Source organism: Caretta caretta, chromosome 1 (genome assembly GCF_965140235.1).
Source record: "Caretta caretta isolate rCarCar2 chromosome 1, rCarCar1.hap1, whole genome shotgun sequence".
NCBI lineage: Eukaryota > Metazoa > Chordata > Testudines > Cheloniidae > Caretta > Caretta caretta.
Genome location: NC_134206.1, coordinates 223111204 through 223135092, shown reverse-complemented (window position 1 = coordinate 223135092; position 23889 = coordinate 223111204). Strand labels below are relative to the sequence as shown.

The window sequence follows — 23889 nt, the reverse complement described above, 5'->3', positions numbered from 1 at the left end:
CTGCCAAGCTTATTACTAGGCAAGGGGCAGAGAACATCTCATCCCAGGACCATGTTTCCAAACCCATATCGGGAAAGCCTGGAATTATGCCAGAACCAAATCCTGCCAGAACCAAATCCTGCAAGTTATTCCTTGTAGAATCATGGGCTGTGCTGCAATTGTTCTGACTGGAGGCAGATGAGGTTAGCGATTTACCTCTAACCTAGGGTTTACTGGCTCCACAAGAATGTGGGTGGAAGGAAAAAGGAGTCAGCCATCTGATATAGAGCTTAAGAGTGGTTTTTCCTTTTTAAATGAACGAGTGCCTTTTGGAATCCTCTAGGCACATGAGCATAACAAAAACTACAATTTAGCTAGCTAAACTGGCATTCTCTACAACCACAGCAAATTCAGCCTCCTCTGCCTTTTAAAAAGAGGAATGGGAAAAAAAAGTTTCAGCCACCCCCACACAACAAGAATCAAGTGACTGAGTAAATTGACTATGGTGCGCTCTCAGACCTAGGAAGTAGCTACTCAAAAGGGGTGGAGATCAGCCTGTCCTGGAGTAGGAGGCCCTTCAGTAAAGGCTCTGTACTCCCAGACCCTGATACGCAGTACAAAACCTGGAAATTGTCAGCATGAGTACCATGGCTGATCAACTACTGCAACTTAATATTAATAATCAATGCTCAGTTTAAAATCTGCATACACACACACACACACACACACACACACAGAAAACTTTGGAGTCCTACAAGTTTCCTGGATGTGAACTGACAGACCAAATATATATAGATAAAGTTAGTTGAAACTTGAATTTCCATTCTGCAGGAGATTCTGACATTTCAGAAAGTTTCCTCTCATCCTAAATTGGGATGGGGAAGAAAAAAAAAAAAAAGTCAATTTTCTGCAAAACAAAAAGTTTCTGAAAATACTGAAGTTTGACAAAAGGTGAAATGCTGTTTTGACTTTTATAATAAAAATTATGAAAAAGTCAAAACGAACCACTTTGACCTCATTGAAGCAAAAAACTTTAATATTTTTTCATTGATGATTGCAATTAAATTGATATGTTCCTGTGAAATATTTTGATTTTGTCGAATGAGAATTTTCCAGTGGAGTGTTTTTCCATCAGAAAGTCTTCAACTGGCTCTACAGACATTGAAGTAGCAGATTTTCCTCATGGACACAATGAAACAAGTATGAAATGAAACAAGCTGTTTAGGTATAGTGCTCATGAAGAAAGCAGAACTAATTCTAAAAAGTTGACGCACACAAGCCCAAGTGGACTTTAGTATTTTATCTGAAGCAGCTTAAGCCCTCAGAGAGCCTGTTTACATGACTTGCGCAGCAGGGCCTTGCCGAGACAGATTTCTAGAGCGGGAAAAATATTGAAAGAAGGATTAAAGGTGGAAATCTAACACCATCTTTGAGAGGAATTCAGGAAGCAACCATAGCACTAGCATATCCTTGAAGAGAGAATGCAATACCAGTCACGAGGGCAACTGGAGTCACTTCCACCAGTAGATTCATAGGCCAGAAGGGACCACTGACCATAGAATCATAGAATATAAGGGTTGGAAGGGACCCCAGAAGGTCATCTAGTCCAACCCCCTGCTCGAAGCAGGACCAATTCCCAGTTAAATCATCCCAGCCAGGGCTTTGTCAAGCCTGACCTTAAAAACCTCTAAGGAAGGAGATTCTACCACCTCCCTAGGTAACGCATTCCAGTGTTTCACCACCCTCTTAGTGAAAAAGTTTTTTCCAATATCCAATCTAAACCTCCCCCACTGCAACTTGAGACCATTACTCCTCGTTCTGTCATCTGCTACCATTGAGAACAGTCTAGAGCCATCCTCTTTGGAACCCCCTTTCAGGTAGTTGAAAGCAGCTATCAAATCCCCCCTCATTCTTCTCTTCTGCAGGCTAAACAATCCCAGCTCCCTCAGCCTCTCCTCATAACTCATGTGTTCCAGACCCCTAATCATTTTTGTTGCCCTTCGCTGGACTCTCTCCAATTTATCCACATCCTTCTTGAAGTGTGGGGCCCAAAACTGGACACAGTACTCCAGATGAGGCCTCACCAATGTCGAATAGAGGGGAACGATCACGTCCCTCGATCTGCTCGCTATGCCCCTACTTATACATCCCAAAATGCCATTGGCCTTCTTGGCAACAAGGGCACACTGCTGACTCATATCCAGCTTCTCGTCCACTGTCACCCCTAGGTCCTTTTCCGCAGAACTGCTGCCTAGCCATTCGGTCCCTAGTCTGTAGCTGTGCATTGGGTTCTTCCGTCCTAAGTGCAGGACCCTGCACTTATCCTTATTGAACCTCATCAGATTTCTTTTGGCCCAATCCTCCAATCTAGTCTGACTTCCTGTGTAACACAGACCATAGGACTTCCTCAAAATAATTCCGAGACTATTTTTTTTTTAAAAAAAGGAAAAACAGAAAGAACCTACACCACCGCCTAATCTTGATTTCAAAATGGGCAGTGATGGAGAATTCATTATGACCGTTGTTAAATTATTCTAAGGGTTGATTATCCTCAGTGTCAAAAATTTACACCTTATTTCCAGTCTGAATTTTTCTAGGTTGTACTTCCAGCCTTGGATCATGTTACATCTGTCTTTGCTACACTGAAGAGCTCATTATTAAATATTTGTCCCTTATGTAGATACATATAGACTGTAATCAAGTCATCCCCTAACCTTCTCTTTGAACAACTGTCATAAATATAAAGGGAAGGGTAAACCCCTTTGAAATCCCTCCTGGCCAGGGGAAAGCTCCTCTCACTTGTAAAGGGTTAAGAAGCTAAAGGTAACCTCGCTGGCACCTGTCCAAAATGACCAATGAGGAGACAAGATACTTTCAAAAGCTGGGAGGAGGGAGAGAAACAAAGGGCCTGTGTCTGTCTATATGCTGGTCTTTGCCGGGATAGACCAGGAATGGAGTCTTAGAACTTTTAGTAAGTAATCTAGCTAGGTATGTGTTAGATTATGATTTCTTTAAATGGCTGAGAAAAGGATTGTGCCGAACAGAATAACTATTTCTGTCCGTGTATCTTTTTTGTAACTTAAGGTTTTGCCTAGAGGGATTCTCTGTTTTTTAATCTAATTACCCTGTAAGATATCTACCATCCTGATTTTACAGGGGGGATTTCTTTATTTCTGTTTACTTCTATTTTTATTAAAAGTCTTCTTGTAAGAAACTGAATGCTTGTTCATTGTTCTTAAGATCCAAGGGTCTGGGTCTGTAGTCACCTAGGCAAATTGGTGAGGCTTTTTACCAAACCTTGTCCAGGAAGTGGGGTGCAAGGTTTTGGGAAGTATTTTGGGGGGAAGGACGCGTCCAAACAGCTCTTCCCCAGTAACCAGTATTAGTTTGGTGGTGGTAGCGGCCAGTCCAAGGATAATGGGTGTAATATTTTGTACCTTGGGGAAGTTTTGACCTAAGCTGGTAAAGATAAGCTTAGGAGGTTTTTCATGCAGGTCCCCACATCTGTACCCTAGAGTTCAGAGTGGGGGAGGAACCTTGACAACAACAAAAATGATTAGGGATATGGAACAGCTTTCCTGTGAGGAGAGATTAGTAAGACTGGGACATTTCAGCTTGGAAAAGAGATGACTAAGGGGGATAAAGAACTAGGGGTCACTAAATGAAATTAATAGGCAGCAGGTTTAAAACAAACAAAAGGAAGTATTTCTTCACACAATGGACAGTCAACCTGTGGAACTCTTTGCCAGAGGATGTTGTGAAGTTCAAGACTATACCAGGGTGCAAAAAGAACTAGATAAATTCATGGAGGATAGGTCCATCGATTGCTATTAGCCAGGATGGGCAGGGATGGAGTCCCTGGCATCTGTATGCCTGAAGCTGGGAATGGGCAACAGGGGATAGATCGCTTGATGATTACCTGTTTCTGTTCATTCCCTTTGAAGCATCTGGCTTTGGCCATTGTCGGAAGACAGGATACTGGGCTAGATGGACTTCAGTCTGACTGAGTATGGCCGTTCTTATGTTAATAAACTAAAGAGATCGAGTTCTTTGATTCTATCACTATAAGGCAGTGGTTCTCAAACTTGGGTTGGGACCTGAAAGGGATCACCAGGGTTGGCTTAGACTTGCTGGGGCCTAGGGCTGAAGCCTGAACTCCACTGCCCCTGGCTGAAGCCAAAGTCTGAGGGTTTCAGCCCTGGGTGGTGGGGTTCAGGTTGCAGGCCCCCTGCCTGGGGCTGAAGCCCTTGAGCTTTGGCCTACCTGTCCAGAGAGGTGAGGTTCTGGCTTTGCCCCCTCCTTCCACCCCCGGGGCCATAGGGCTCAGACAGGCTCAGGTTTCGGTCCGCGCTCCTGGGGCCGTGAAGTAATTTTTGTTGTCAGAAGGGAGTTGTTGCGCACTGAAGTTTGAGAACCCCCGCTATAAGGATAAGATTAGGTCATGGAGGTCACAGATTCCATGACTTCCAGAGACCTCTGCGACATTTTGCGCCTCACCCCTACAGGGGGGCCCTGGAGCTCTGAGACCCCACGGGACAGTGGGTGGTGGCCTCCTCCTCCACCCTCGGTCTTCAGTTATCCCCCGTCAGCTCCCTCCCCCCGATTATTTTTAGTTAAAGTCACAGGCAGGTGGCAGGCTTCCTTGAATTTTTGTTTATTGCCCGCGTCCTGTCTGTGACTTTAACTAACAATAACCTTGACAAAATCGTAACTATAAGCCAAATTTTCCAATCCTTTAATCATTCTTTTGACTCTTCTCTGAACCCTCTCTAAATTTATCAACATCCTTCTTGAATTGTGGGCACCAGAACTGGCCACAGTATTCCAGCAGAAGCCAGACCAGTGCCAAATCCAGTGGTAAAAGAATCTCACTACTCCTACTCAAGATTCGTCTGTTTATGCATCCCAGAATTGCATTAACTCTCTTGGCCACAGCATTTCATTGGAAACTCATGTTCAGCTGATTATCCAGCATGACTCCCAAATCTTTTTCAGAATCACAGCTTCCCAGGGCGGAGTCTCTATTCATGTAATTTTGGCCTATATCCTTTGTTCCTAGAAGTACATATTTACATTTAGTGGTATTAAAACCTATACTGTTTGTCCCCAGTTTACCAAGCGATCCAAAAAAGGTTAACCTTATACCTGAGGGATAAAATGTCACAGAGTGGTTCAGAAGGAGCTTTCAGCAGATTGAATACTCTAACTAGCTCTAGTTCTAGCCCCCTATCCCCTTTGTGAATCCACAGGGAATACAATTTTGAATAGAGGAATTTGGGACTCTTCCTACTGGTAGATGCAAGATGGTACTTCAGCTCCCTTCACGCCAGCGTGTAAAGGATAGGATGCAAACTCTTGGATGCAATGAATCTGTGAGCTTATGAACAAGTCCTGCAGGTTCTATGGAGGCTGCCTCATTTGAATATGTGCCAAGGCTACCAAACATATTACTGCATCAATGAGGCCCAATGTGCACAACCATGATCCTTGCTGAGACTGTCTGATTCTGGATCATCTTCTGTGCCAAATCACGATATTCTGGGGTTTGAAAGCTTTGACGTGAGCCAGGTCTACCAAGATTCATACATACTCCTGTTGCCTCTAAGTTCAGACTTTGGGAGCTTAGTAATAACTTTTATTGCACTGTAATTTTTTCAAGTCACTGCACAAATAGCAACTCAGTTTAGAATGAAGCTCTAGTGACTCACACCCTGCTGGAGATATAGGCCAGTTCTTGGATCCCTTCCAAGGGACTGTCCTTCATCAGCCAGTCCTCCACACAGGGAAACACATGCTCTATCTCATCAGTTCTAGAGAGGTCTCTAGGACTGGTAAGCATAGTGTAAGCACAGACACACATCTCTAATGCCAGCCAAAGAGGCAAAACTGGTCTATTAGTGCTCTTCTTCTATGGGATATCTTAGATCTCCATTGCATGCTAAACCAGTGTGCGCGTGTAGGCATCCACGTGGTACCAAGTACCCTGAAAGAGAGGTGTGCTTATTCCAGACTCACCATATTTACCTGAACATCTTAAAATCTCAGACAATTGAGTATTGCACTTTGGCAAGTTGTTGTGAAGGTTAAAGAAGACAGAGCCCATTATCAGAAAGTTCTTTGTAGAAAGGGAATTTATGGTACTCAAATACTTTACTTCACCGCTTACCAGTATAGAAGTTTGAGTTGTTGGATTCCATATCAAAGATACTTTTTGTCTGCGTATCAAACCGAAGCCATAGTCCAATTGCAAGGACTGCAGTTCCTAAAAGCTGTATGAGTAAAGAGAAATGTTGTTAAAGAAATAAGTATTATGCTGTTACAAATGTAGATGAGGATGATAATTTTACATATTATTTTTAGACTAATATTATTATTATGAAGGAGAAGGACATTGCCTTGTCATTTAATTTCCAGAACTAAGATGTTATTTTCATTTTGGCATATTTACGTTCCAACTTGGTCCTGTATTAGTCTCCAGCTTTGTACATATCCAGCAGAGTATTTCACAAGTTTAATTGCACCATAATTTACAGATCAAGCTGAATGTCATTCTTGTTCCATACTGAAGACATGTTACATTTTGGACTGTGTCAACTTGTTGGGTTATATATTTCCACTTATCCCTGAACCTCACACTGCTTTACAGAGGACCTATTGTAATCAGGTTGAATACTGAAGCATACTGATGTTTTCACACTGAAGACAACGTTGTAATATGCTGAAGACAATGTTTTGTAGGCAGGTTTATTTCTTCCTACATGAATACCCACTAGTAATTTCAGTGAATTATGGGACTAGCCAGATTTAGGTCATGGGATGTTCTATGTTTCTGGCACAGTGGTAAAAATAAAAAAAATCTTCATATGGACTGATGAGGTCATCAGTCTAAGTCTGCCCAGCATAAAGTAGAAGCTAAGCAAAGGAGATACATGGGCACATTATAAGAGGGGTAAAAAATACAGAAGGCAGTGACAGAAACCATGCTGTATCCTAATCTGAAGTTCTGCATTCAAAATTGGACCCAAAAAGGTGATCTGCAAACAAAGAACCAAGTCTGTGTACCTAAGGATCCTGCCAGCCTGGCTGTGCACATGCCTACATGTGGTAAAGGACATTTAATATTCACAGACTAACCTCTGGAACAGTTGCCCTGCTTCCAAAACAAGGGGTTAGAGATCAGAGTTACAGATTGCGGCAAGCTGAGGTGTAAACCTAACCCACACTTACCTGCCACACAAATGTCTGTGTGTGGATCCTGTTGCCATGCACTGAAAAGTCCCCTAGTGTGTTTTCACCTATGCTACTTTGAAATGGGAATAGATCAACGCACACTAGGAAACTTTTAGCAGCAGCAGGGTGCACAAGGACACCAACTACACGGGAGGTTAGTGTGGAGTAGATTTACACCCCAGCTCTCCACAAACTAAATGTTTGTGTAGCCAAGCCCTTAGATTTTGCCTTAACGTTTTCTGTGGCAAAGAGAAGTTTGTAACAGATGACTAGAACTAGTAACTGTTAAGCCTAAGTCTTAGGAAATCCCAGGGAACAGTTAAGCTGGCTAAGAGAGAACAGACTGGCATTCACAGGCTTCTGCACCCAAAAGAGACTGGAAATTGTTACAAAGGCTCAAATTATTGTCCCCTCTGCAGATGGCGGCAGGTTGTCTGCACTACTGATCTCCATGGGTGCGCACGTTTCCCTCTCTCTCTCCATATCCTTTTCCCCTGAACCCCAGTGAAACCCTGCACTGGACACATGCACAAAGAGAGGGAGCAAAAGACCCCTCTTCTTCCTGTATATTATAGTACAGACATTTCTTGGGGTGGGAGGGTGAAAGAGGTGAACTGTTGTTGCCCATATACATATTTCCCCTCCTGCAATCTCTCCCCCCAAAATGATGGAAGTGTGTGGAGTTCCTTGAAGGAACCCTACATGGGGTGAGAGGGGAAAAAAAAAATCACTAGCAGGGGAGAATTTGGGCTTTTATTTAATAGCTTAGAGAGGAGTTGCAATTTAAATAGCCTCATCTCACTGCAGTGGAGATTGTCCTTAAAAAGGCTTTAAAAATACCTTAGGAGTTGGGCGGGGTGGCCAGAGAGAATGACCCAGCCTCTGAACAGCCAAAGACTGGATTTACCTGATCAGAGAAAGCCACACATACCTGAAAGACCAGCACTACCTTTCAAAGCAAGCATCTGATGACCAACCTATCAAAGAGGAGCCTAAAGGTTTAGCTGGAGTGCACCATTACACATTAGTTTGTTCTCTAGGAACCAGTCACATTCAGAGACTTCCAACCCAATCAAAGATACATTAAAAAGTCTTGACACTTCAAAACCAAAGTGTAACCAGACAGACAATATTCTTCAGGTTGTACCTCAACTGAATAAGAGTAAGGCCTGGTCTACACCTAAAGAGTTTTACTGGTGTCACTATGTTAATGCGGGGTGTGATTTTTTTATATATATATATATATAATTATGCCAGTAAAAACCCTAGTGTGTTATAAAGTTATAACAGTATAAGGTGCTTTATAACACACTAGGGTATTCTGCTTTGCTGATGATTGGCAATAAACTATACTGGTATAACTGCATCCACATGGGATGGGGAGGGGAGAGAGTTTGCCACTTTATCTAGAATAGGTAGAATAAAAGCAGTGGAAATTTTTGAAGTGTAAATAAGATTGGACTAGGCTGAAGTTCAGAAAGTGCATAGAGTTATAAAGAAAAGAGTGTCCAGTAGATAATGCTATTCTGAGATACCCCAGCACGCACAGGCAGCAAGAGTCATAATGAAGAGCCTTCATCTCTTAGAGGGTCAAGAAATTCTCTTCTCACCCTTTTCCCCACCATATCCTGAATGGCCAAAGAAGCAGTGTGGGGTTTTCAAGGAGTGACTCATCTGTCAACAAGCATTCAGCACTACTCCCTCATCTCTGCATATGCAGGGTTCTCATTAAGGTTCCATTCTCAAATGGCTTACGTGTTAGCGGTTGCAAGCCTGTTATAGACCCGAGTAATGTGTATTTTAGATAGTTATAAACTGGTCAGTGGATGGTGTACTGTAGATACAAAACATGATTGTGAATGACTTATAGACCAGTTGGACTGTAACAAATTAATAAGCAATTGATGTTGTAACAAATGGTTCTTTGTTAATGTATCCTTAATATAATGTCTGATCAGATTAGGGTTGTTTACCCACAACACTCCAGCTCCTCAGTGCAGTGACACTTACCCTCTTTGCTTCTTAAGGCTAAATATTGCTCGTTTGGTTTTCAAGCAGCCTCAAGCCTTTTGTGAATAAAATGACTGAAAGCATATCCGATTCAACTTGCGGCAGCCTCCCAAGTTAATAGAGACGAGCCCTTACCATAGGGTTGCCAACTTTCTGATTGCAGAAAACCAAACACCCTTGCTCTGCCCCCAGACTTCACCCCTGCCCACTCCATCCCCCCCTCCCTTGCTCTCCCCCACCCTCACTCATTTTCACTGGGCTGGGGCAGGGGATGAGGGGTTGGGAGTGTGCTCTGGGGTGGAGAAGCGGGTTGGGGTGTGGAAAGGGGATGAGGGCTCCAGCTGGGGGTTTGGGCTCTGGGGTGGGGCTGAGGAGTTCAGGATGCAGGAGGGGGCTCCAGGGTGGGGCAGGGCTCCCAGCAGCACTTACCTCAGGCGGCTCCCGGGAATTGGTGACACACCGCTCTGGCTCCTACGCACAGAGTGGCCAGGGGGCTCTGCGTGCTGCTCCTGTCTGCAGGCACTGCTCCCACAGTCCCCATTGGTTGCGCAGCTTCCATGGGAGCTGCGGAGCTGGAGCCACCCTGGTCGCACCTCCGCCTAGGAGCTGGAGAGACTTGCATGCTACTTCCAGGGAGGTGCATGGAGCCAACCACTGAGGCCAACCAGACTTAGCAGCCTGGTCAGCTGTGCTGACTGGAGCCGCCAGGGTCCCTTTTTGACCCGATGCCTGGCAACCTTACCAGGACCCTCCAATCTACCCACCACCACCCCAAATTTGGGGATTTTTCTAATTCCAATCCAAGATGAAAAATTTGGGCCTCATCTTTCAAATTGGAGACAGACTTTTCTGCTCGGCTCTATTTTCAGCTTTCTGCCTGGGAAAGGGAAGCTGTACACTGTTGGTTTTAGGCTATAAAGAGCGGACCTATACCAAATCCAAGGCCAGTTTTTAAAAACAGAAAGGAGTTTGGTTTTTTGAACCACATTCTTCTCAAATCAAAAAGATGCTTTTATGACTTTTGTCTGGCTACCACAACACTGTAAAACTCCAACTGGAAGGAAAACCAGTGATAATACAAGCTATTTTATGAAATGGTATGTTTTCTACTTTGGAGCACAGTTCTACTCAAAGCAACCATAAAAATGGCATTACAGAGCTCTAAGCTTATCACCTCTCAATAACTACATATTAAAAGAGGCTCAATTTATAAGTAAAATGGCTCACCAGTAAGAAAAATTATACAGTTAGAACATACTTGATGATTCTGTTGATCTCCCCCTCCACAGGTGTTTTAGAACAAAAAATAAAAAACAGATTCAGGGACGTATTTTGTTGGGGTCAAAAAGATGTATCTTAAGAAATGAAGGAGACAGATCTTTTGTTTGTAGCATTTTCCGACCACATTTCCTATTCTGAATTTGTAACACAAGGTTACTAAGCCTAAACAATAAGCATATAATTTAAGCTTGTTACTTGGTGCACATAAAACACATTGTCAATCAGTTCCACTGTTTCCTCTGTATAAAGTCAGTCACTTCTCCTTTGTTTGTTTGGGTTTTTGCGTATAGCAACAGGAGAGAGAAAAGAAGAATTTTCTTTTTTTAAAGGCAAGAACAATGCAACTGTTAACCCTCCCAAAATTGACAGGTTAAATCTAGAGACGGTATAGAAACCCAAAGTTAACTTTTTAAACATAATATATTTAATTCTTCAATTAACTTAAGTTGAAATCCACTATACCTGCAAAACTTGGACAGATCCTGTTATGGGAACAGGCCTGTCATAGACACTCTGTCAAGCCTAAACAAAAACAGGAGTTAAACTGATATCCAACTCGATGGCTGAAAAAGAATTCTAATCCCTAAAGAGGGCACTAGTAATGGCAGGAACTTGACGTTTTAGAGTTCTCTTCTTTGTCATTTGTATTAAGGCTGCTAAGCATCCAATTGCTTCCTCCAAAATCCATCTCTAGTCATCTTTCACTTCTTACAACAGCAGCTTTGTCCTCCAGAACTTGCATTACTCCTCAATCCATTTTACTACAGCTAAATTGTTTTCCTTGCATGTTACTCTTACTACATCACCCCTCTTCTTAATCCCTGCACTGGCTTCCAGTCATTTTCTGTATCAAATGTAAACCCCCCTTTGTTGCTTTCCAGGCTGTGCTCCTGTATATGTATTCTTGTCTCCTACTGTGGCCCACAACATGCCCTTTCTTCTCCCAGTTGCATGCACCGTGACACACTCCTAGCCTCCACTTCCTTCCTGCATCAATGTCCCTGTGTAACCTCAGTCTTGGAAATTCCTCCTCCGAGCTCACCTCAGTTCTGTTAGCTTTCCAATGCGGAGTACCACTTTATTATTCCTGTAAGGCCCCGCTCCCACAAACTCTTTGTTTTGTTTAAATTTATATATTTTACACACCCACACGCTATAGTCCACAGAAAGGTTATCATGGTATTTACTGTTTTGACTCTAATCCAGTTTGACACTGCTTTTTTGCTCCTTTACCGTGCATAGCCATCTTGGATTTTCAACTTATTTGGACCAGAGTCCCAGACCTGCGTTATTTTTTCCTGTAGAAAACCCATGTACACCTATAATGTTCCAGAGTGGAGTTACTAGATAACTGGGTTTTGACAGAACAGATTATTCTGGACAACCAATCTTGAGGAAGATAAGATTGGGGGGGGGGGGGGGGGGAAGAATAGCTCTATGACTGAGCTGGATGTTAGATGAAAGTTATAAATCTGAGATGGTATACAAACTATTTTCACCTCTCCTTGAAAACACTTTGTATTTGAAACTTTGCTAATGAGGCCTTTTATGTTTTTAAGGAAAGTGTTATGTTAATTGAACAAGGAGATATCAGCGTATAAAAAAATTACTTATTCCAAGTTTTATTCATTTATCTTGTGCAAGAACAAGTATACTATGTTAGGAGGTCAAGCAATTAGTTTTGGAGTTAATCACTGAAGTCGTTTGAGCCTCTTGGATCTCCAATGAAGGATTTAAGTTCAGAAGAGATCTCCTGGTCTTGAGAAGGGCATGACCTTCACAGGCACAGGTTGTGAGTGTCAGATAGGTACAAGAAACACAGACACATACAGCGGAGCCTGTGAGCTTTTGGACAGAGGCAACTCTGGTTCCAGAAGCTCAAAGATATCCTAAAAGTAAGGTCTCAAGGTTGGCAGATGATGTTTAGATGGGTTAGTTAAGTGCAGTTTCTTCCTTAGAGCTTGCAAGGTATACAGAATTTACTTGTGGGCCTTCTGTATTTGCTACTACAGAACCAAGCTCCACGATGACCATTACCGACCTCTCCACTACCTCAATCACATGCAGACTATGGAGCTTGTCACTCCATAGGCACCGCCTGCATAAGATCTATTAGAGCTATGGTTCAAAGAACTTACCAACTCTGAAGAAACCTGTGTAATTAATTTAAAAGTTTTACAAGTCGTAACTCCTGTTTAAAAGCTTGACATATGCTGACAAAGTGGCTAGGTTACATTTTATGAGAGGGATAAGGGAGCGCTCCACTCAAAATTGCATCTGAGTACCTTATAGAAGAAAAAGAAATCTAAGAGTAAATCTCCACCTTTTGTTCCACCCCATCATCAGCAAGAGTGTGTTATAAGATATTGTACCCTATGACGGCAAGGGCCCAGAAGTGGATTTTACTTTTCAATTTGCAGGTGACAAAATAAGTTAGTTCTTCCAATCTCTTCAAAAACGACAGAGTTCCACAGATGTGGAACAGCTTCTGAAAAATCTGTCTGAGACTACGTTTACGCTACAGAGCCTACCCCAGCATAACTATGTCAGCACAGTTATCGTCCCTACAGAGCCTACACAAACAGATGGGGGTTGTCTGTCAAGGTAGGAACACCACCTCCCTGAATGATGTTAGCTGTGTTGACAGAAGCCCTCTTCCACCAACACAGCTGTCTTTAAACTGGGGGATTTGTCGGCATAGCTAGGTCAGTCACAGGTGCAGTTATTGCACACCCTTCACTGACGCAGCATACCAGTATTACTTTAAGTGTAGACCAAGCCTCGTGTGTGCAAATCTCCATCCAGGGGTTGAAAGCTCCATTGTTCCAGAGCAAGGGTAGTCAACAGGCGGCCCAAGGGCCAAATCCAAACTGCCAGATGCTTTTGAACAGACCGCAAAATGTTTTTATTTATGTATCATTATTGTTATTATTTTTGTATTATTTTCTCTGGGAGTCTGGACCTTGACCAAGAAATTTGGACCGTGACAAAAAATTATTGATTACCCCTGTTCCAGAGGGACATAGCTGTCGCGTGGGTCATGGACTTGAAATGAAGGACCATCTCACTTTAACCTTTCTGAGCCTCAGTTTCCTCTCCCACCCTTTGTCTGTGGCATCTATTTAGACTGCAAGCTCTCAGAGCAGGGACTGTCCCTTACTATGTGTATGTAGAGGTATTAACAAAACATGGCCCCAACCTCTGTTGGAGCTACTGTAATACAAATAATAAACTTGCTGGGATTAATCATGTGCAGGGCTTTTGAAGATAAAGGACTAAAACCTTAAATTAGGCAAATCAACAAGGGACGGAGAGAGCAGACTAGGCTGACGCGTGCCAGAACCCTTGTGATTTACAATGAATGGCAGAGTATAGTGCCCAACAGAAGGTCCATGAGAACTCCTGGGTACTTTCCAATGCCTATGAAAGGTGCGTATGTCTCTGGATAAGTGGGTTTGGGAGGAATGGATCAGGGGAGAGAGGGACCCTTCCACTGTCATTCAGATGGCATTAGAAAGTGGTCATTCTCTATGCGCCTAGGCTCCCTTTTCAAAGCTTATTAAAAGCTCACTGCACTTTGGAGTGCAAAGCCCTAGAGCTGCCAAAATTTGAAATGAATGCCATTTAGTGATATATATTTTGATTAAAATCAAATTTGGGAAATTAATCTGGAGGCAAGGGAAGTGAAACTATAGCAGTCCATTGCAGTCAGTAAAAACCAGAGTATTTCCACAGCTGTGAGCATCGTAGTGCTGCACGTAGGAGGAGAAAGATGGAGGGGAGGGGAAGAGTATCAATAATCATTTTTGGCTACTACTTGTCTGTTTTTTCCAGGCATCACTAAATGACCATTCCTCATTTAAGGCTATCCAAAAGCATGCCCTCCCCTCCCCACCTTAAAAATGTGAGTGTAGAGTAAGTCAGTATGGTCCCTCCTCCCCACCTTCAAAACAAGAAAACTACCAAAACATTTACCTCAAACTTTCCACTGGTACAGAAACCAAAACAACCACTACTCCCACATATGCATGCCTATATACTGCCTTGAGCCAAGACCAGACGTGATACTGCAAAGCATGTAGAAAGAAGTTTTGAGATTATTATGAGCAATTTAGGAACATGTCTGGTTTTGAACAGACTAAAACTGCTGGCTCACTATAGACAAGAAAAGAAAATCACGGATAAGAAAAATCAAATAAGGGTTTTGAATGGACTGAGATTGAGCCTTAGTAAAGGCATCACTATCCACAGCAGTATGACTTTCCAAGCTTCTGAGATGCATAATGCATATCTGGCAATTATAAAAGAGTGAGCAACTGTTTATTACGAACATGGTTAACCCTACTTTGCTTTGAAAATTTATGGGTTGGAAAAAAAGATGTTTTCTTTCTCATTAAGCAAGGTCTAGTTTCAAGAGTGTTATTTGCAAAGTTAATGCAATGCCTACTGTACTGCAACAGCATTTACTGCAATAAAATGGTGTGACATTACCGGGAATTCCTGAACCAAAGCCAAGACTAGTAGCCATTTTACACAAGTTACTATTCAGAAGTCAGTCTACTGATTTTACATTTATTTAAAATTGCAAATTAGAATTAAAACTGCTAGAAATCTAAATATAGATAATTTCACATCAGATTTCTCAGGACAATATACTGCAATTGTGTTCCTGATTTTCCACAACATTCAAGTAAGTACACTGGAAGTTAACGTATCCGTTCAATTGAACACAAGTAGTATTTTGATTCAGGCTCTACAGCCCATGACTAAGTCAACAGCCTTGACCATTACACAAGGCAGAGAGAAAATATTTTACAAAAATGCTTGGGCTGGTTTGTTTTTTGCTAAATGCCTCTGCTTTGTGAGAATAAATTTTCCCCCACTTATTTGAATGGCTTAAGGCAGGGGTTCTCAGCCTTTTCCTTTCTGAGGCCCCACCAACGTGCTATAAAAACCTCCATGGCCCGCCGGTGACACAACAGGTATTTTTCTGCATATCCAGTAGATGCAAAGCCAGGGCTGGCATTAGGGCAGGGGCGGGCAAACCTTTTGGCCAGAGGGCCACATCAGGTTTCCAAAATTGTATGGAGGGCTGGTTAGGGGAGGCTGTGTCTCCCTGAACAGCCAGACGTGGCCCAGCCCCCGCCTCGTATCCGACCACCCTGCTTCTCACCCCCATGACGCCCCCCCCACCCCACCCACCACCCTCTGCTCCCTGACTACCCCTGGGCTCGCCACCCCTGACTGCCCCCTGCCGCCCCATTCAACCCCCCCCCTCATTCCTGACTTGCCCCCCGGGACCCCTGCCCCATCCAAGCCCCCTGTTCCCCACCCTCTGACTGCCCCAACCCCTATCCACACACACCCCGACCACTCCCCCCCCACTATCCAACCCCCCTCACCCCCCGCACTGCCCAGAGCACTGGGGGCTAGCTTCCCAGGCCAGGAGCTCAGGGGCCAGGCAGGAGGGCCCTGTGGGCCAGATGTGGCCCGCAGGCCATAGTTTGCCCACCTCTGTGTTCGGGGGTAGCAAGCAGGGCAATTGCCCGTGGCCCCACACCACAGGGAGCCCTGAAAAGCTGAGTTGCATGGACTTTGGCGTTAGCCCCACGCAGCCTGGATTCGGCTTTCTGCTCTGAGCCCCAGGGAGTCTAACACTGGCTCTGCTCTCTAGTCTATTTTAGCAACCCCCCTGAAACCTGCTCCCAGCTTCCTAGGGGCTCCCGGACCCCTGGTTGAGAACCATTGGCTTAAGGAAGTCTGTTCTAAATTTGTCAATACACTTTAAAGAGGCTGGCTGTTTTTCATACAATCATAGAAATGCAGGACTGGTAGGGACCTTGAGAAGTCATCAAGTCCAACCCACCGCGCTATGGTACAACAAACAGATGAACTAAGTGCTCTGTCACAAAGTGGATCAGACATACCCTGAAGAAAGGAAGAAGCCTCCAAAGTCTAATCTTACCATTAACCACAGTTTTACTGAAATCATGGCCTCTGTAAACAAGGGTGAGTGAGAGATACAAAATAGTACTTCAGAACAGGGTTGATAGATTTAAGTCACTTGATTATTATTTTTTTTTTAAATTTAGGTCAGGTTGAGTCTTTGTAAAACTAATTTTAGCACGTGCTATTGCAACTTTAGATTAAAATTTATAATGAATTAGAATATACATGTTCTTTTTAAATGCCACTACTAGCAGGGTATGGTCTTTGAATATGCAAGGCTGCTATAAGCAAAAAAACATTGAAAGTTAAAGCCCTGATGCTGCAAACACTTAAACAGGACTGTAAATTTACTCACACGAGTAGTTCCATTGTCTTTCACAGGAAGTGCTTAAACTTAAGACAGGTTTCAGATCTTGTCTTCACTATGGTGCTAAATTGGTGCCACTGAGATTGATGTAGCAGATTCTGTTTAGTGGGTCTGGTGAAGATGCGATCAGTCGAAGGGAAAGCGCTCTCCCATTGACATAATTAATCCACCTCAGTAAGAGGCGGAAGCTATGTCAATGAGAAAACATCTCCCACCACCTTAATAAGGTATAAATTGATGTAAGTTATGTTACGGTGGGTGTGTGCGCGCGTAGTTTTTTTTACACCCCTGAGCGACATGTCTACACTATCGTTTAAGTCAATGTAAGTTAAGGCCTAAGTGAACTTAGCATCAGCAACTAACATTAAAAACTCTTGGTGGCATAAAATCTTTGCTTCTTCCAAACAACATTACTTCAGTGTTAACAATGAAGTTATTTGGACATTCAGTACATTAAACTTACGGTGAACATTTTTTATATACAGGACAAAAATTTTAAGAGCCCCTAAGGGCTTCTGAAAAATATCAACTTAAGTTGTTTAGGAACACAAGTCCAACTGACTTCAAACCCTGATGGAGGAGTTTAGCCTAGTCAAAACATGTCAGCTTTTCTGATTTCTGGAAGTGCCATACATCAGAAGGTGGTGATTGTTGCAAATCTAGTACTCCCTCTCCCAAGTTATTTTTGGCATCGGTTCCCTCTTTTTAACTCTCCCCCATACTATGCGTTCTCTCTCTCTCCCCCTCACTTCTTTTCCTCCAACTTCTTTCCTCTCTCACCAATTCCAGCTGCTGTGCTCCCTGGCTCCCCCATCACACTTAAGAGAATTGGTGGCTCCAACAGGTCTGCTCCCAGGTCCTTCCAACACCAGTGCCTGGGCCACAGGCTGCTTCCTAGCTCCATTCCAAGTAGCCTGTCACTATGCACACGTGGAATTACCCAAGCCCAGATACAGAATTTCAAGACAAACATTTGGCTATGTAAGCTAAGTATTTTTAAGGAGCCAGTCATAAGTGTGGTTAAGGCCACACACCCCACTACACTGCTGAAGAACAGGAATCTATAAGGCCTTATTATCTATATTCAGAGACGCACCAGTTTAACTAAAGGTACAGTTTAAAACCAATTTACAAGCCTAATGTAAACACCAAAATAATGGCAGTAAGAGGTGTGAGCCTCTCAGGAAATTCCCTCACCTGGAGGGGAAAAAAAAAAAGGAGAGCATGGTTGAATCACCATCCTCTTCATATCTTTCAGATTGGGTGGGGAAACCCTTGAAAGTTCAATATTCAAAGAGGGAAAGTGCCAGAATGAAACCACACCCTATAATTAGATGAATAAGCTTAATTAAGTGGCACAGTCATCCTTGAAGTTGTGGGGGGAGGCGGGTAGCTAGCCAAACTGATCCTAGTACAGTCTTTATGAGCTTGATCTCTCATGTGCAAATTTCCTAGGGATTCATAGTCCTCTGCCTGGGTCACAATGCGCCTGTACACCTGTGTTTAAAAACAGAGTCTTTAAAACAGCTTTAAGGCAAGGGTACCTCAGTCCAATTCTAAGGTAGATCATATGAAATTGACTGACATTTAACTCAAGACTCCTCATTAGATAAAATTATTTACAGTGGCTGAGAATGATCACTCACTTTCCCCAGCATGCACCCACGCATCCCCCCCTGCGCAAGTGGTGCCCTGTATGAGTGGACCCTCTTTTAAGAGCTAAGGATTATTAGTTAAGGCTTGTGGAGTTGCTCCAGATTAACTGTTCCTCATTAACTACATGGGGGGACACTCTTTGAACTTGTCTACAGGGGAGGGGAAGTGGAAGTAGCCTACTGTTTACCACTACCAGTTAACACATCTAAAAACTACAGACGCCCTAGTCTTCTCTGGGAAGTTACCTCATGTTAGCTAACATGAGGTAACAGGAATACGGGGTTTTCCCCTAGTGAAGACAAGGCTAAAGAGCTTACAGTCTACATACTTTTCTTTCCTTTCCCCATTCCTAATTCACTGACACCACCCTAACACTTTATCTTCTACAAAGCCTGGTAAAATGTAGATCTAGAAGCTAATCTTAAGGGTCAGTAAAGTGGTGCTATGCTGTAGCACAGAATGGAGAAGAGCTCCCTGGCTAAGGGCATTTCACTGTAAATACCCTGCCAGTTCTCACGGTTAAACTAAGGAGCTGTTAAATTGAGCACCGTCGCTGATCTCAACTGCTGTGGCAGCACATGCAGAGAGAAGTGCTTACTACCATTTATAGATTTAAACACATGCCTTAAATTGCATGCAAATCACAGAGCATAGCAGCCCGCTGCACTATGAGCTAGTGGAAGTGTAGGAGTAGTTTTACAGAGTAACTTCATGTAGAATCATGCATTCTGGTAATCCAGACTTCAGGTAGACACCATTATGTAAAATACTAGAATTTGAATTCATAATTTGTTTACCAGATTAAATTTTGTTCCCAGCTTCCCATCCTCCAAACCCAAGTTAATGTTTAGTGAATATCAGATGTGGAATCACATTTTACAGTTGAGATATGCAGAGACTCTGAATCCAAATACTTTCAAACTCTCTCTCTCTGCAGGAGATTATAAATCTAGATGTTCCCAACGATCAAGTGTTTTGATTTGGCTAGTTATAGGGCTAGAATTTGTAGTTTGTGCCTGATAAAATCAGAGATTGTATTCAAGGCCATCTACATAAACAGATTACTAGTGAGGTATATTTTACTGAACACATGCAGTTGTCTTTTCCCTTCTAGTACTGCATTTACTCACAGAGTTCTCTTTTCCAGGTTTCACTATTACTGCTAGTCTGCATGTCATTAAGAATCAAAAAGACACTTCATGGATTTTTGGGCATAGCTTTCTGATGGGAGGAAGGAAAGAGGTGTGAGGTGTTGGCTGAAACTTGATTATTTTTTAAATAATGGATCTTTTCTTTTCCTTTTTGAAAAGAGACAGATCTGGGTACAACTTCCTATAGGATTCCCTTTGAGTCACATCTGACCTTATTCCCCAGACATTTACAATGAACCTACAGCAGGGTCTATTACCTTCCCTTTGTTGTACTCATGTTTGTTCTAGAGGCCAAGACAGAAGATTCGTATTTAGCAGTGTAAACAGCCAAAATACAGATGTTCTCTGATTGTTTAAATAGAAGCCACAGGGAACGGATATAAAAAGTTTGAGAGGCCACAGCTTCTAAATGATAGTTTCCGGAGATATTGCTTTGCAGTCTACCCTAGCGCTTTGCAGTGCTCCCTGGCTTTCATTTCTGTTGTCTTGCTCTAATAAAATAACTTTGGACTTCCTGGGCACATGGCACTCTGAGAATGCACTGTTAAGTATGTCCCAGAGAGAAGCTGCCAGCTTCAAGTGAAGATTCCACCAGCAAGCAGCATGAGTTTAAACCAGGGGTGGGCAAACTTTTGTATGGAAGGCCGGTTAGGGGAGGCTGTGCCTCCTCAAAAAGCCAGGCATGGCCTGGCCCCCACCCCCTATCCGACTCCTCCCTACTTCTCACCCCCTGACGGCCCCCCAGGGACTCCTGCCCCACCCAACACCCCCTGTCCCACTGCACAGCACAGAGCACCAGGTCAGGCCGCGGCTCTGCAGCTGCGCTGCCGCCCAGAGCATAGGTGCCAACTTTTCCCGGTGCCGGTGGGTGCTCGACCACCCCCTGCCCCAGCCACACCCTGACACCACCCCACCCCATCCCCATTCCAACCCCTTCCCCAGAGTCCCCGCCCCAACTCCATCACCTCCCTGCCCCTATTGGACTCCTTCCCCAAATCCCTGCCCCAGCCCCGCCTCTTACCCGAGTGCACTGCCTTCCCGCTTCTCCCTCTCAGCGCTTGCCACTGGGTAACAGCCGTTTCGCAGCAGCAAGCGCTGGGAGCTAGGGGGAAAAGCGGGAATGCAGCATGCTCAGCGGAGGAGGCAAAGCAGAGGCGAGCTGGGGCGGGGATTTTTCCCCCGGGGGTGCTCCAGCCCCAGAGCACCCATGGAGTTGGCACCTATGAGTGGCACAGTGAGCGGAGGCTGCCAGGGAGGGGGAACAGCAGGGGAGGGGTCAGGGGCTCGCCTCCCGGGCCGGAGCTCAGGGGCCAGGCAGGAGGGCCCTCCGATCCAGATGTGGTCCGTGGGCCATAGTTTGTCCACCTCTGGTTTAAACTCAAAGGAAACAAATGTCTTAATTGTATGTGTCTGTTACCATGGGAACTTATATACGCCACTGGTTCCCCTCCCCGATGTTAAAAAGCAGGCTACCTGGTATGCTTCTATTACATTTCTGTAGAACTATGGGTAGAAATTGAAGTGAAATTCAATTTTAAAAAATGAACTGAGGCTATTCAATGGGATGAGAAGTCTGGAAACCAATAATATTCATATGTAACAAGGCTGATAAAACATACTAGGTGAGAGGCAAGTTTTCAATGTATAATTGTAGCCAAAAAAAAAAAAAAGAAGAAGAAGACAGCTTTGATCTGCATACAGAACTCTCTCATGGCAGAGTTACACATGCAGTGTATTTTACACAGCATACATTTTCAAACTAAAACAATACTTAGATTAGGATTTTCTTCAGCAGATACTGAAGATGTCTCTTTAAAAGTATACAATTAAGAAAGGTTAAAGCCTTGGTTCAACATTACAAATCACTTTCTGCTTGTAATCAAATCTACTAGCCTGTGGAAAACGAGTCTCCCAAGGTAAATGGATCATCAATAGTCTGCACTATAGCAAGGAATTTTAAAATCCACTGCATGGGATAAGTTTCAGAGTAGCAGCCGTGTTAGTCTGTATTCGCAAAAAGAAAAAGGAGTACTTGTCGCACCTTAGAGACGAACAAATTTATTTGAGCATAAGCTTTCGTGAGCTACAGCTCACTTCATCGGATGCATTCAGTGGAAAATACAGTGGGGAGATTTTATATATACAGAGAACTTGAAACAATGGGTGTTACCATACATACTGTAACCAGAGTGATCAGGTAAGGTGAGCTATAACCAGCGGGGGGAGGGGGCGGGGGCTTTTGTAGTGATAATCAAGGTGGGCCATTTCCAGCCATATCCCCCCCCCACACACACCTCTTTCTCCATTAGGGTTCTACCAGTTTGCTGGCATTCATTTAAAATTCAAGTTCTAGAAGGTCAATTACTTTCTGGGAGTTTGGTTCCCTCCCCCACTCATGCAATTATGTGAAGTTAGCAAATGTCTATGTAAATCACTACCTGGCCTTTTCTCAAATCCAGGCTTGGGAAAAAGTGGCTAAATGGAGCTGACTGGCAGGTACGGTATGTTAAAACTGGACTGTCTGACGTCCCGCAGGCCTTGGGTGAGCCTGCCGCCTGAGTGTTGTGTGTTTATACACTGAAGTGGGCAGGCTGCCAGCGGCTGGCTGCTACCCCACTCGCTGCTCCCCGGGAGCGCTGCCACCCAGCAGCCCCACCCTGGATTATCGGCGCCCCGGCGACCAAGGGAAGGGTGGGGTCGGGGAGGAGAAAAGCAGGGGCCCGAGACACCCCTTGAAGATCCAATACATTCTCCCACTGGAGCACACCTAATGCCCCCCCCCCCCCGCCCCGCCCCGCAAGTTTGTCCAGTTCGGCTCCGTTTATAAATGAAAACAAACTGGGGGCTGACCGTGCTCGCACCCTGTGAGACTGGGGGGCGGGCCGCAGGAGAAAGAGGGTCCCGTCTCTCCCCAACGGGAAGGGAGAGGAATTGAGAGCGCGAACTGAAGCTGCTCTGGAAGGCGACTCCTCTCCACCGCCACCCGAAGGGGGAGGCGCCCACGCCCGGGGGCACGGCCAAGGTGCGACGCTCCCAACCAGGGCGGCCTGTCCCGGGGGGGGAGGGGGGGGAAGAGAAGCAGGTTTGCCCGTACGCCCCGGCAGCAGGGAGTCTTCCCACCTGCCCCTCCCTCCCGTCAGCAGCAGGGAGCGGAGGCTTCCCCGGGCGAGGCTGGGCGCAGCCTGCGCAGAGCTGCCACCCGAACGCTCGCCGCGGGGCCGAGCCCGGACGCCGCCCGCTGGGGCGCCCTGCCCGGAGAGCGGCGGCCCTTCCACCCGGGAAGCGCCGGCCCCGCTTGGCTAGCCGGCCCCGGCAGGGAAAAGCCGGAACCCCCCGCGGGCGGGGAAGAGACCGACTCTCCTCCTCCTCTAGGGGGACCCACCGCTGAGGGCACTGACTGCCCCCTCTGGGGGGGGAGCATGGGTTCACGGCACCATCCTCCCCCCGCCCCCCCAGCCGCACCCGGCCGGGTTCCTGCCCCAGGGGTGGGGGCGCGCTGGGCTCTTACCCAGAAAATGAAGTTGAAGCCGAAGAGCAGGTACTTGATGCACTTGGTGCCCCCTTTCACTGGCATCTTGCTGGAGGGTCCGGGGCACTGGGCAGCTGCTGCGGGGCTTGGCGGACGGAACGGGACGCAGCGAAGAGACTTTCAAAAGTGCCACTCCTTAAATCCGGGTTTCCGTGGAGCAGTTCCGTGCACCTCCCCCAGGCTGCCCAGCCCAGCCCCCTTTTCCATTCCTCCGACTGCCCTGCCCCTCTGTACCTACCCTGCCCTCTGGCCAGTCCCCTCCCACTATCCCTGCCTTGCCTCTCTCTGTCTCTCCTCTACCCTTCCCTCCCCTGCACCTGCTTCTCTACCTAGCCATCTCTGCACAACGCTATGCCACCTTTGTGCGCCCTCCTTGTGCTCTTATCCCTGCTCCTCTGCCTTTCCCTGCCTGCAAAAGGGATTTCCCTACCCGCCCTGAATTTCCCCAACCCCAGTTTTCTGAACTAGTTACATGCAGTGTTGCCAATTCAGTGATTGTTTGGAAATATGAATTGAAATTGAAACATTAATACACACTGTAAAAGCATATACATTGTATGATAAAATACATGTATCTGAAAAAGTATAATAGATTTGAAAAGTATGAACATAGACTAGCTTCCTTAAACAGCTGTTGTTTTTAATGACCATGTCAGTGCATTCATTTTGGTGATGTTGGCCAACCTAATAATTTCAAATTATGATTTGTAAGCAAAGGCTAAATGAGCTGTCCCTGA

At 44.9% G+C, this 23889-nt stretch overlaps 1 protein-coding gene across 1 annotated transcript in view; it reads right to left on the bottom strand.

Annotated features, from left to right (window-relative positions):
• Positions 1-23324, bottom strand: part of CD9 (CD9 molecule) — a 34375-nt gene extending 11051 nt beyond the window's left edge. The window contains exons 1-2 of the mRNA XM_048823935.2: positions 23132-23324; positions 6146-6248 (exon numbers count right to left, since the gene is read on the bottom strand). Of these exons, the coding sequence (XP_048679892.1) occupies positions 6146-6248; positions 23132-23197 (169 nt within the window). The 5' untranslated portion in view covers positions 23198-23324. The remainder of the gene's footprint in view (positions 1-6145; positions 6249-23131) is intronic.
• Between the last annotated feature and the right edge of the window lie 565 nt (positions 23325-23889).